The 12,455-nt window shown below is 40.9% G+C and overlaps 1 protein-coding gene across 3 annotated transcripts in view; it reads left to right on the top strand.

Moving 5' to 3' along the window:
* Nucleotides 1-12,455, top strand: part of Pbx3 (PBX homeobox 3) — a 194,440-nt gene that overhangs the window by 136,340 nt on the left and 45,645 nt on the right. For 2 of the 3 annotated variants that reach the window (XM_087652726.1, NM_001107834.1), the window contains 1 exon segment: nt 10,459-10,700. The exons of the other annotated variant lie outside the window; for it this stretch is intronic. In XM_087652726.1, the coding sequence (XP_087508852.1) occupies nt 10,459-10,700 (242 nt within the window). 3 annotated transcript variants of the gene reach the window in all.

Genomic DNA, 12,455 nt, shown 5'->3' with positions numbered 1-12,455 from the left:
CATAAACAACAAACAAACAAAACCCCCGAAATCTTTGGTTTTGCCCAGTTCAGAATCTACTCAAGATCTTGTACATGCTCAGCAAGTGCTGTCCGCTGAGCTGTCTCCTCACCCTGAGAAAGGACTTTGGATGTCTTTGCTTAAAGTGTTAGTGTTGGACAGGTTGACAAATAGGGTTTTTTTAATGTTAAACTTTTTTATTATTGATACTAGAAAACAGCTTAAAAATTCAATGGAGTATTTTATGACTTTGCAAAGCCAGCCATTGTTTGCAGTCTTCATAGAAGAACATACTCTTTTGACTGTATTTCTAGAAGAATGAGTTATTTGCAAAATTCACCAAGATCTGCTTTGCAGAGGCTTTTAAGCAGTTTGTGTTGTCCTTGAGTACTATGTGGGTGGTGGATCTTTTGGAAACCTGGGTAGTTTTTAATGGAAGGGAGCGGTGGTGTGTGCACCAGAAAAAGCCCAAGTCTCAGCTTTGACATTCAGTGCTGGCCTCAGCGCTTACAGCAGCAGCGTGTGAACTCTTAAGCGGGATGCATAGAGAAGAAAGCTGCCATGAAAACACAGAAGCCATTTTCAGTCATTATTTAGATGCTTCGTTTATATTAAAAACCTAGTGTACTTTCAAACAAGATCATGTGGCAACTCTAGTAAAGCTATGTTTCCTGTAATCATGTTTTGCCTCACAAAGCCTTTCCAATAAAACCCAGCCTGTGTCCTTTGTAATAGTACAGATAAAACTTTATGCATGCCATTCCATTGGAATGTATGGGGAATGCCAATGGCCCTCTTGGCATATTTCCTAGCGCTCTTTCTAAGCGTTGCCTATGCATCAATATAATTTGGCACCCCCAAAATAACTAAGTGGACATTCTTTCCTGAGGGGCTAAAAGGGGGCTGGTAGGCATTTACTATTCATAGTCAGGTGGCTGTGATTTCTATGTTTACTTTTGCAAAAGGAAAATGGTCACAGCAAGAGAAAATAATGCACAGGTAAGCAAGAGATTAACTATCTGATAGGGCCAGATTCTTACTGGCACGAGGAACACGTGAGTGACATGTGTTGGTTACTTTAAGGTACACAGATATATTTGAGATTTTAAAATTCAGCTAGTGTTTTCACTCGTAAATTCATGAATGGAAAAAGGACCCTTTCTCCCCATTAGTAGTTTCAGACTAAACACTTTATACAATACACGGATATGTATGCCTTTGAATACTACCGTTCATTTCATCTGTGAAATAGTTGATTAAAGTTTCCAAAACACTAACGAAGAGGATATGTAACCTTGGCCTTGTTTTAACTAATCTTAACAAGAACACCGTGTCGCCATTTTGAACACTTTAATGAGTACATTTGCTGGAAGAGCAGAGGCTTTATTCAGAACAAATCAGCAGCGCCATTTACTTTCCCTGTGCTCGTCACATGGCTGTTCTCAAGGCTGCCAGCTTTCTGGAAGGAGTGAGCTCTGCTCACTCCCAATGAGCAACCCATATGTTTTGTCATCACCATGGATCAGCGTGCCACTCAACCCCTAGGGTGATGAGGGACTAAGGCTTGGGCTGTGATACTGAGATGGCAAAGAGCAATATCAAAATATGCTACAGACTAATGACACCACAGTCTGTGATGAAGAAATGTAATACAGAAAAAGGCTGCAATCTTTAAACAGGACACAGTTAACCTAGTAATAGACTACCAGAGGTTAGATAATTCTTAAAATTGTAGGGTAGAATTGTTTCAGATCATACCTTTATTGTTTATATTCACAAGTTGGCCTTTTGGTAATGTTTCACATTTATATAATATACCAACCAGCTTATTCACTGACTGAGAGATGTAGTATAGTAAGAAAATTGTTTTTGGCTATGTGGTTTATAGTGACTTATTATTTGTTAAAGTGACAGTTGTGTGCCAGGTGCAATATCAGACTTTTTATATATTTTATGTCATTTAAACCCTGTAACCATTCCTTAAATTGATGGAGCCCCTGTTCACAGAGAGTGAAGAAAGACTTCCTATGGCAGTAAGTGGTAAGTGGATAGGTAGGGCTGGAGTCTTGGCTGTTCTGACTCCATAGCTGCACTCTAATTTAAATTATAATTGCAATGTGTGTTTTATTTTAATTTTAAAATATATTAGTTTTTAAATGTGTGTGTGTGTGTGTGTGTGTGTGTGTGTGTGTGTGTGTGTGTCTGTGTGTGTATGTGCTACATGTGAGTAGATGCCCTTAGAGGCCAGAAGAGCACATCCAATTCCCTGGCACTGGACTTGTGAGCTGTCTGATGGTGCTAAGAATTGAACTCTGGGGGCTGGGGATTGAGCTCAGTGGTAGAGCGCTTACCTAAGAAGCGCAAGGCCCTGGGTTCGGTCCCCAGCTCCGAAAAAAAGAACCAAAAAAAAAAAAAAAGAATTAAACTCTGAAAGAAGCAAGTGCTCACTTTGTCACTACAGCCCCACAACGAGACTTTTAATCCAATATTATGATCTATTTCTTTAGGTTTTTTATTTAAGAAAGAGAAAACTGTATTTACAGTTTTGAATCTTTTTTTTTTTCTCCTTTTTCATGTATGGTGTTTTGCCTGTGTATATATCTGGGCATCACGTGTGAACCTGGTACCCATGGAGGCCAGAAGAGGACATTGGCTCTCCTAGAACTGGAGTCATAGTTGGTCGTAAGCCACCACATGGGTGCTGGGAATCAAACCCAGGTCGTCTGGAAGAACAACTAATACTCTTAACTGCAGAGCCATCTCTCCTGCCCTATATTTGGAGTTAATACAATAAACAAAACAAAACAAAATCCCTTCCTACATGAGCTTGGGTTCTGTGTTCATTTAACCTCTTTGGAATTTAGTTTTCTCATCAGTGAGGCTAATGGCACCTACTGGGATAAGATTACTTAAAAATCAAGTAAGCGTGCTTGTGGAAGGGAAGGTACAAGTGTTGTTTGATATGCGTGGTATGTATGTTCAATTTAAATTTAAACCTGGAGTACCTTTAGGCCAAGAATGAAACTCTAATACTCACAGTTGCTAGAATAACATTATCACTTGTAAAGTAGGAAGTAAAAGCTGTCTACATGAGCAACAAAGGGACAGGATTTTTGAGGCAGAAATATTTAGAATTGTGAACTGAGTCTGGGACGAACTTCCCTGAGTCTGGAAGATGTGGTCTTGCAAACATTAGAGCGTTCAGGGATACAGCCTTGAATCGGCACAGGATGCCCTCTATGTTAGAGGGGGCCGCTCCACAGAGTAATGTTATCCTGCTCACAGCACGGCAGTGATCTTAACTGACAAGACAGGAAATGAAAGTGCCATGGTGACCTCATTCTGTTGGGAGAAAAGGCAAGGAAGCAGAGTGTGGGGCTGCAGAGGGGAAGCTCGCAGTCCCTGCCTGTGTAAGCTGGTGCTTGTAATGCAGAGTACACAAGGACTAATTTGTTTTGAGAGCCGTCCAAATGTGGGCTCTAACATTTTCTGGTCAGGACACCTCAAACATGTGGCAACTTTAAAAGGCACATTGACACATTAGATCATTAGATCACTGGTGACCACAGAGCAGCCAGCCACAAAGACCTATGGGCATTAAAGCACACCATTATTGTAATTCTGCCTCCCTTGTAGACATACCTGGGCTCTGAAGCACTTTGCTTTCTCTTTAAATAATACTGTTTTCTCCCTTTTAGAATTTAGTTGTCATATTTACCAACCTTAAAAATGTTCTCTATAGAGAAGATTTTTGCTTGAACATCTTTTCTTTTAGATAAAAAGAAAATGGCCCTTTCTCTTCTCTATCATGCGTAATAGTTTCCTTTAAGAGCAGAACACAGGTAACCCTGGTTGCTAATACGCGTGAGAAACACGGCCTGTTTCCTCCTCATCCTTTCTCACTGTCTCATGCAGGCACAGCACACTTCATATCTTGCCCTGGCCCCTGTTCTCTTCTTCTGTAGCTGACAGTGCTTATATATCAAGCCTCCAACAAGATGCAGCTCCATTTAACAAAAAAGTGCCTTAAAAATGTAACTCTCCTTTCTGCATCTTTATTGTACAGTCCATCTGCTCCTTCATCTCGGCTGCTCCTCGCTTCACAGTCACAAGGCTCACTCCTTTTTCTTGTCTCTTGAGGCAAGATCTAATTGGCAAGAGGAAAGTCCTCAAAATTTGCCTTTGCCAGCGAACAGTAGTCTCAGCTTTTTCTGTAAACATTTGGTTAAAGTAAGCTTGAAGGTTAAAGAGAAAGTGTAATGAAATGGAGGGTGTACAGACTCTTTTCCTGCAGAACAAAAAAAGGCTTTCAAGTGAATGAATTACCCTGCAGTTTGGTAGTGAGGCCGATACCTTCGATGGTTCCAAATAGTAAAATGCTTATCGTTAGTGCAGGGTTAGCTCTTGTGTAAAATACTCTTTTGTTGCTGGTAAATTAATCTGAGCATGTGGTATGTCTGGGATTGGTGGTGTGGTCAGGGACAAGAGATTCCCACCTGTCCTCTGTGCTGCCATTTGCCTTGCTGGGAGCATGCAGAAACCAGTCATAGCCTTGGGAGTTCCCAGGCAATGAAAAACGCTTGTGATTCAAGAAATGCCTTTAAATGGTTTCCCTCCCCTCATTTAAAGTGTGTCTGTGCAACTGCAGGAAAATAACAACTAGGTTCTGCCCAGGAGTCTAGTACCTGTACAGACCGAGATACTAATAATGTCATTATGGCATCTAGCCGCTCTCCATCGAACCTCTAATAAAGGTCATTACTTGCTGGCTTTCGTGAGTGAGATGGCTCTGCAGCCAGTGCACAGAGGAAAGTTATCAGTGCTGTGTGTTAGAGACAGGCATTCTGCCAACAGCTTTATAATGAAGGAGAAATGTAATAAAGCAACAGACTGACAGTTTATGTGTTGAAAGTGAAGGAAATGGAGGTGTGGAGAAGCATTATGGGGAATCTTTCTAGTCATATCTTCAATTTAACCATCAGGGGAAATGCTTCAAAATCTTAGATTTATGAATTTCTAGTAAGCAGTTTCCCAGCATGTAAACAAACCTCAGTGGGCTGTTTTAGGAAGGTAGATTTGGGCAGTGAAGTAATCATTTTTATTCCTCTGATTTTCCAAATAGAAATGGACATATATGATAAAAATGTCAGCCACACTCTCCACGTCAGGGCCCTAACAGGATTACATGTCAGTTCTTAATGTCTCGCTCTGTTTTTCTTTGCCATGAATGGCTGCATTATTGCTCACAGGAACTTCACTGTAATATATGGTAAGAGACAAGTAGCTCTTTATGGCCAGTGATTATTCGGTTTGAATGAAACCTGTGATTTATGTCCATTTAACTGAAAAGCCTTGTAAATTCCCAGTGCTGCATTTTTCCTCAATAGAGAATGAGTCAAGCGAAAGTGACAACTAGGTTGGCGTGGAAATGTGCAGTGCATTGCCGTGTTATATTTAATATACCTGACATGAAAAACGTGCACACACCACACAGCCACCTTAAACAGGAGTGGAAGTGACATTAGCTTGTAATATGACTGCCATATTCAGTGAATTAGACACTAACATGGACTTAAAAGGCGGTTGGTTTGGAGCGGGCGTGGGATGGGCACTGGGGCCAAGGGTTGAGCTAGGTAGCTGGATTCTCTGTCATTCGTTCACAGTATTTTAAGAATTAGCTGACTTTGTGTTGAAAGAGTGTGAGCCTGCCCTTCCTTTATGAGACTCAGGAAATGCTGATGCTGCTCACCTCGCTCCTCCCCTAGTGCCTTTTCTTTTCCTCTTTTATTCTTTTTCTTTACTCGTCTCCTTCCCACCTCTCCTTCCCGCTCTTTCCCTCTTAGTTCTCCTCTCTTTGCCTTTCCGTTTTCTCTTCATTTAAGGGTCCACATTTAAGGGCTTGGTCCCCTTAGTTCTGTCTCCAGTCTACCCACTGTTTCTCCTGAGAACCACAGCCTCTCACCTTCTTCTATAATCTCACAACTCCCACATCCAGTGGTATACAGTTTGTCAATACCTTTGTTTCCAGGTTATATGACAGTTTGAACAAAAAAAATAATGGTTTCAAATGGACTCATACAATAATTAGCCGGCAACGTCATTCTGTCTCTAGGACCTCGTTGTCATACCCTAACAGCTTTTTTTTTACAGGTTTCAGGCAGGGTTTTTGTTTGTTTTTGTTGTTGTTGTTGTTGTTTGTTTGTTCCCATGTTTAGGTAGGAAAAGAGAAGTGTGTTTATATTAATCTTCATAACTTGGCTGATTTCTCAAATAGTAGCTGGCTTGAATTTTTAAAATGGAGTTGCTAATGTCATTAGCTAGGTTCATAACTTCTGACCACAGTCCTGCTTATTACATAACAGACACAAAATGAAATCTGTGCAAAATTACAAGACCAGCTGGAAATGCTAGAATTGTTACTTGTTTTAAAGCCTCAACAATTCAAGTCTGGTTGAAGATGTCTGATCTGGCTCTGTTTACATTATTCGGCTAAACTACTGTCCTCTGAGCTACATCTGTGGCATGGGAGGCAAACGAACCAAAAATACGTGTGTCACAAAAAAAACCACAGAGACCCTATGGGCCAAGCTTTGTGTGTGGTTAGTCTTGCTTTATAGTCCACGTACTGGGGAGGAAACCCGTTTCTACAGTAATGTTTCATTCTTGACAAATAACCTACTCTACCAACAAAATGGGTTCCTCACTTTTAAAATTCCTCCGTTTTAAAATTGTGGATGGCTGGACCTTAGTTTGATTCCTGACATGCAAATGACAATATATCTGCAGTCGCTGTGATCTGAAGCCACTCTGGTCCTGGACAGACAGAGCTTACTCTAGCCCAGTGGCTTTGGTTCTTGAAAAGAGAGAGCCACAAAGCTTAGTGACCCAAGTTTGCACCTTCTCCTCTTAAGTCAAGCCTTGTTGTGGATAGTGTTGTGCTGCTGGCGGCTAGTGCTGCACGATTCAGCCAATGCACATTCCTAATCTGCTTATTTATAATTCAAAAGCTCGCCTATATATTAATGAACTCTTAATGAGATGTTGAAAATGCCTGAATTACAGTCAGATTATTGAACTGAAGCAGCCCCGTAATCATACCATTTGAGTGGGCTGTGGGTACTTTCCACATCTGCAGCTTAGCATTGTGAAGGGTGTGTGTGTATTTGGAGAAAGCTTTATAATAATTTTGACCCGTAATTTATTTATTGCCCTCAGATGCAGTTGTCTATGCAGATGCTCTCTCCCATTATCTGTGGGGCAGGTGCACAGTGTGTTGAAAGACAGCTAATTAGGATTTGCTGAAAGATATGCAAAAACTGTGGGCTTATAACAAAGCCAAGTTCATTGTTAAACAATGTTTGACTGTGTTTGTCTGATTTGTCTGGATCATGTGGATACCAAAATGAATGGCATGGCTATAAGTAGACTGTAAATGGAGTTTTGAGTTTTTGTTTTGTTTTTGCCTCTAACAAAACAAAACTTATTAATATGCTGTGATAACCAAAAGCCTTGATGTATAACTTTATAAACCTATTCCAGAATAGACACAATTTGAATTTAAATTTTTAATTGTCATTTCACCAAGTTTCAGTGGGAAGTTACCAGGACCTTTTGATGTCATGGGCTGATTCATTCTGGCCTTCACAAATCTAGGTTCCTAAAAATGATTATAGGTGCCCAGAGGAGTGGAAGTTGTGACTGGAAGCCATGTGTGCCCTAGGGAGGTTCGAGAGCCTAGTGGTAGTGATGGGGGGGTAGGAAGGCTGAGAAATCAATAAAGACTTAGGTAAAAAAACAAACACAAGTATTGAAGTGAGAGGAACTTTATGAACCAGGTATTACTATTTAGGCATCCCATACGTGTTCCTTTCCTTAATAGGGAAAATATGTTCACTTTTCAAACTGTAGTTTTGAAAATAACTTCATTATTGATAAACAGCCTTCTCAATGCTGCCTAATTGCACAATGCTTTTCAGTGCTTTTTATTGACAGGGTATGAAGTTTCTGTTAGGAAACGATTTTTCTCATGGGATTTGATGCACATCATTTAGAAAGTAAATACAGAAGAATTTCGTTAAGACAGTTTTCTTGTTCTTGAGGCAGGCACATGTTGGTTTATTTATGGTTTTAGAAAACAAGCATCATAAGACAGTATTAGCACTATTCCGACATTTCCTTGTGTCAATTGCTACCGAGCCTCTTAGCACAGGGTGGTGGTCCATATACCATATTAAGTGTTATTAGACCACCACAGGTACCTAGTCACTTTATGCCTTTTGTAGTCCTGATGACTTTTCCTATCCCTCATGGTCTGTTTCCCTGGCGTATTGGTCAGTGAGCATCTATTCCTGTCTGCCACACTGTGCAGGGACTTCAAAGAAGTGTAATAATTTTGGCTCTGGCTAAAGGACCTTACCACATGCCATGAGGAAAAGGGGAAATTAGAAAGCTTACAAAAACTTGAAGTCATAGTTTTAAAAATATACACATTTGCAGCCAGGTAGAGCAGCTCATGCCTCTAGGTAATCCCAACCTCAGAAGGAAGAGGCAGGGGCATGTCTTATATCGAGACCCTATCACTCAACAACACAGATGTTTCTCCTCTTTTCAGAAGACATATAATTATCTAAAAAAAGAAGGAGGAATAAACACACACACACACCACACACACACACACACACACACACACACCCAAAAAAGTGAGCAAAAATTGACTTAAAACAGATGGAAAAAAAGAGCCTAACTTGATTTAACATTAAATAGAGTTGGAAGTGCAAGAGGAAGTCACTCAGTGAGCTCATTCACACCAGGGCATGGAGAGCAAGGTGTGTAAGCCAGGAGTGGGTCCTAGTCAGAAGGCCTTAAGACTTGAAACATTTTAGAGTTTGAGAAGGAAGGAAAGAAAGATACCAAGTAGAAAACACAAATTAGCCAATATGGAATGGTTCTAGAATACCAGTTCTTTCTAGTACCCCAGCAACTAGCAAATACATGGTTGTCTTACTATCAGCAGTAACATGTTCCTAGAGATTTTAGCTTAAAGAGTTTCTAACTTTTGGCTTCCCTAAATGAATTTATTCCCTTCAAATGTTATAATTTTCAGATCCTATTTGTCTCTGAACAGGCAACTGATATATTTTTAAATTATGGTGACTTAGTTGTATTATTCAGTTGAAATTATTTTTAAGTAAAAGTGACAGCTTTAAAATGTTTGGGGGGAGGAAATCACAGTGTGTATTTGAGCTAAGGCAACCAAGAACTCTGTCATGCTGTGAGTATAATTCAGAGTGTCTGAGGATGAAGTCTGTTCGTAAAAGAATTGATGGTACATGCAGGTTAGCATATGAAATCTCAGAGCTGGTGATCAGTTGAATACTTGGCAGCTTATAGATGTTACTGTCATGTAAGTTACACCAGACACAGAGTGTATGCTACTGTGGATAAACAACAGGCACACGAGCAAGAGGCAGAATCCAAATGCAAGCATGTAAGATGCCAGCTCCCCTCCCCATGGCTTGTAACTAGTGCAGGGAACCTGCCTCGAACAGATTTACAGAGGTTAATTGGGCTGGGATAGTTTAGATTGTGTTACACATTAATGAAAATGCTGATTTTGAGCTGTCATGACTCCAGTGCTTTTTATACCATGATAATTATTTTAAAACTTCGTCTTCTGTGTTGTTGAAAACATGTTGGCAGAAAGCCTGTGTGACCTGATTAAACCTATGAATTGTCAGCTGTGATCTCTGGTACTCAGAAGAGGCTGCTGACTGCGTCACTTGGAGGGTCTTGATTTAAAAGCAGAGTGAGAGTGAGGCTACTGTGCCCAGTGCTCCATTGCTGTGTCAGTGGCACATTTTAAACCGTATTCAGTGTCTTTGGGCAGTCCGCTGGCATGTGCCTAGCAATGCTGTTTTAATATGTATTCAAGTCTAGCTAATCACTTCGTATTGAATGTATCTTGTTTTTCAGGTTGTGTGATAGAAAGCCGTCTAGTCCTGACTATTTCCCAATTTTTAAAACAGCTTGTAAATTAAAACTACTTTATGTGAATTTTCAATTCTGTTTCTCTGACTGTACAGAGACAGATTAAGCACACTTTGATAATTGTATGTCTCTGCATGATTTCCTGCTTTTTAGGAACTCTTTCCTACTTTATGCATATATCATTTAAATCTGAAATTTAGATAATCAGAATATTCTAAGTCAGGTTTACCTCTTTTAAAGAGTCCAAGTTGGAGTTACATCTGAAGGGGTGTAGTAGGAGTCCTAGGATGCATGTAGATGTGTTTTGAAAACAATTCTCATAGTCAAGCTTGTTTACCAAATGTGAGCGATGAAGCTCTCAGCATGAATTGTAGTGCACTGATGTTGTTTGATCATTTTCTCAAATAAACAAAATACTCACACTGTTTGTCCTCTGTCTCTCGCTTCTTCTGTCTTTCTCTTTCCTTGAAGGTCTCAGCATCAGAGGAGCCCAGGAGGAAGACCCTCCCGACCCCCAGCTAATGAGACTGGACAATATGCTTTTGGCAGAAGGGGTTTCAGGTCCTGAGAAAGGTGGGGGATCGGCGGCAGCAGCTGCAGCCGCGGCAGCCTCTGGAGGTTCTTCAGATAACTCTATTGAACACTCAGATTACAGAGCCAAATTGACCCAGATCAGACAAATCTATCACACAGAACTGGAGAAATATGAACAGGTCAGCAGCCGCCACTCTCAGTCCTGCACAAACCCTCTATTGCTCTTCTACTAGACCGTACTAACCAATCCCGAGGGCCGTAAGGGGTAGGTGCTAACACAGTCTAAAGCAGGCAAAGATGGTGTGTACAGAACCAAGGGAGCTGTGGGAGCCATGGAATGAAGATGGTTTGAGCTTTGGGGGCAAAACTAACCTTCTATCCCTTTGTCTCGGTTTCCCTCCTTCCTCACGTTCATACCTAACTACCACACCTGTAAGCCCTTCCTTCTTGCTAACCTCTCACTTGATTCCCTGAAGAGCTCTGTAGAATTGGACCTAGGCACTGGCTTTGTTCATAAGCCTTAAACACTTGCAAAAAGGGAAGCATCCTTGTTTTGTGAGCTTTTGATCTTGTACACTGAGTTCTAGGATCCTCCTAGGAATTAGTTGTATGAACTGTGTTAGGCTATGTGGAAGGAGTTTCTGGATCATCTGAGGATGAGGCCTCCTGCTTAATTGTGATTGTAACAGGACAGGGCAGACCAGGCCTTGTGTGCTAAATCCCTGATCACAAAGAATAAGATTAAAAATCTCAGCAAACCTATTAGCCATACTTCATTGAGCCTCAAGTATCTTTGAGTTTAAGCTATGTTATGCTATGTGCCAACAACAGAAAGACACTGCCAATTTAACTCTAAATAAATGGTTTCTGGAGTCAGTGTACCGTGGTAAGATGTGAGTAGTCGAATCTCAATATGTTTACGTTGGCGATTTAAAGATAAAAATCCTTAGATGCAGGACCTCTCACTGAACCTGGATTCTCAATTGAAAGGACTTTAGAAGACCCATTATAATGTTAACTTTTGAACATATACAAAAGTAAAGAGGTCAGTTAGGTTGAATCCTGAAAAGTTGCCATATTCAGGGGTCAAAACAATAAGCTGGTGCAGTTGCCTATCTCTAGTCTCAGCTCCTGGGGAGGCTGAGGCAAGACAATTGCTTCTGGACCAGGAATTTAAGCCTAGCCTGAACAGCAAAGCTAGACCACTACCTCACAGAAAACAACAGCACTTCATGCAGGTGACACCATAGTTGTTGCCTAGGTGAGCAATCAGTGTCCTGCCAATCTTAACTGTCTCTCCCCTTCACTTTTTAATATAATTTCACCCATAAATACTAAATGGCAGTTATACATACTGCTCATATACGTTAGTAGGAACTCTGTGTGTGTTTGTGGGGTAGAGAGGTGAAGTCTAAGAGCAGTTTTAGGATCACGGCAGTATTGTCTCATTCAGAGATGTCTCCCCTGCTCCCACATATGCACGGCTTACTTAGCAACCCTGCCTGCTAGAGGTCTGTTTGACACAGCTCATGAACCAGCACTGACACAGCAGCACCCAGGGTCCACATTCTGATATGCAGCTCTCTTGGTCTCAGTCTGTGCTCTTGGAGAGAAGTATAAGCTTAAAGCACCCGAGAGCATGTCCACTGCCTAACAATCCTTGTTGCGTGTTCTCTCTCTGTGTCTCTCTCCCCCTCCACTCCCTCCACCTTCCCCTCCCTCTCTCCCCTCTTCACTCCTACTCTATTGATCCCTGGAAACCACTCTTTAGTTTTAGTACTGATTTATCACAGTTCTCTGAACAGTTCAATTATATATGTTGGCCCCCTACCCTTGCCTTTTCTTACATTTTGAGAATGATGGTATTAAACAAATGTTACATCTTTATCCCAGAGGTGAGCATTTTAAGGAAGAGTAGAAAGATACATATAATG

Source organism: Rattus norvegicus, chromosome 3 (genome assembly GCF_021556685.1).
Source record: "Rattus norvegicus strain SHRSP/BbbUtx chromosome 3, alternate assembly SHRSP_T2T, whole genome shotgun sequence".
NCBI classification, from domain to species: Eukaryota; Metazoa; Chordata; class Mammalia; order Rodentia; family Muridae; genus Rattus; species Rattus norvegicus.
This window is presented reverse-complemented; position numbering and strand designations above follow the sequence as displayed.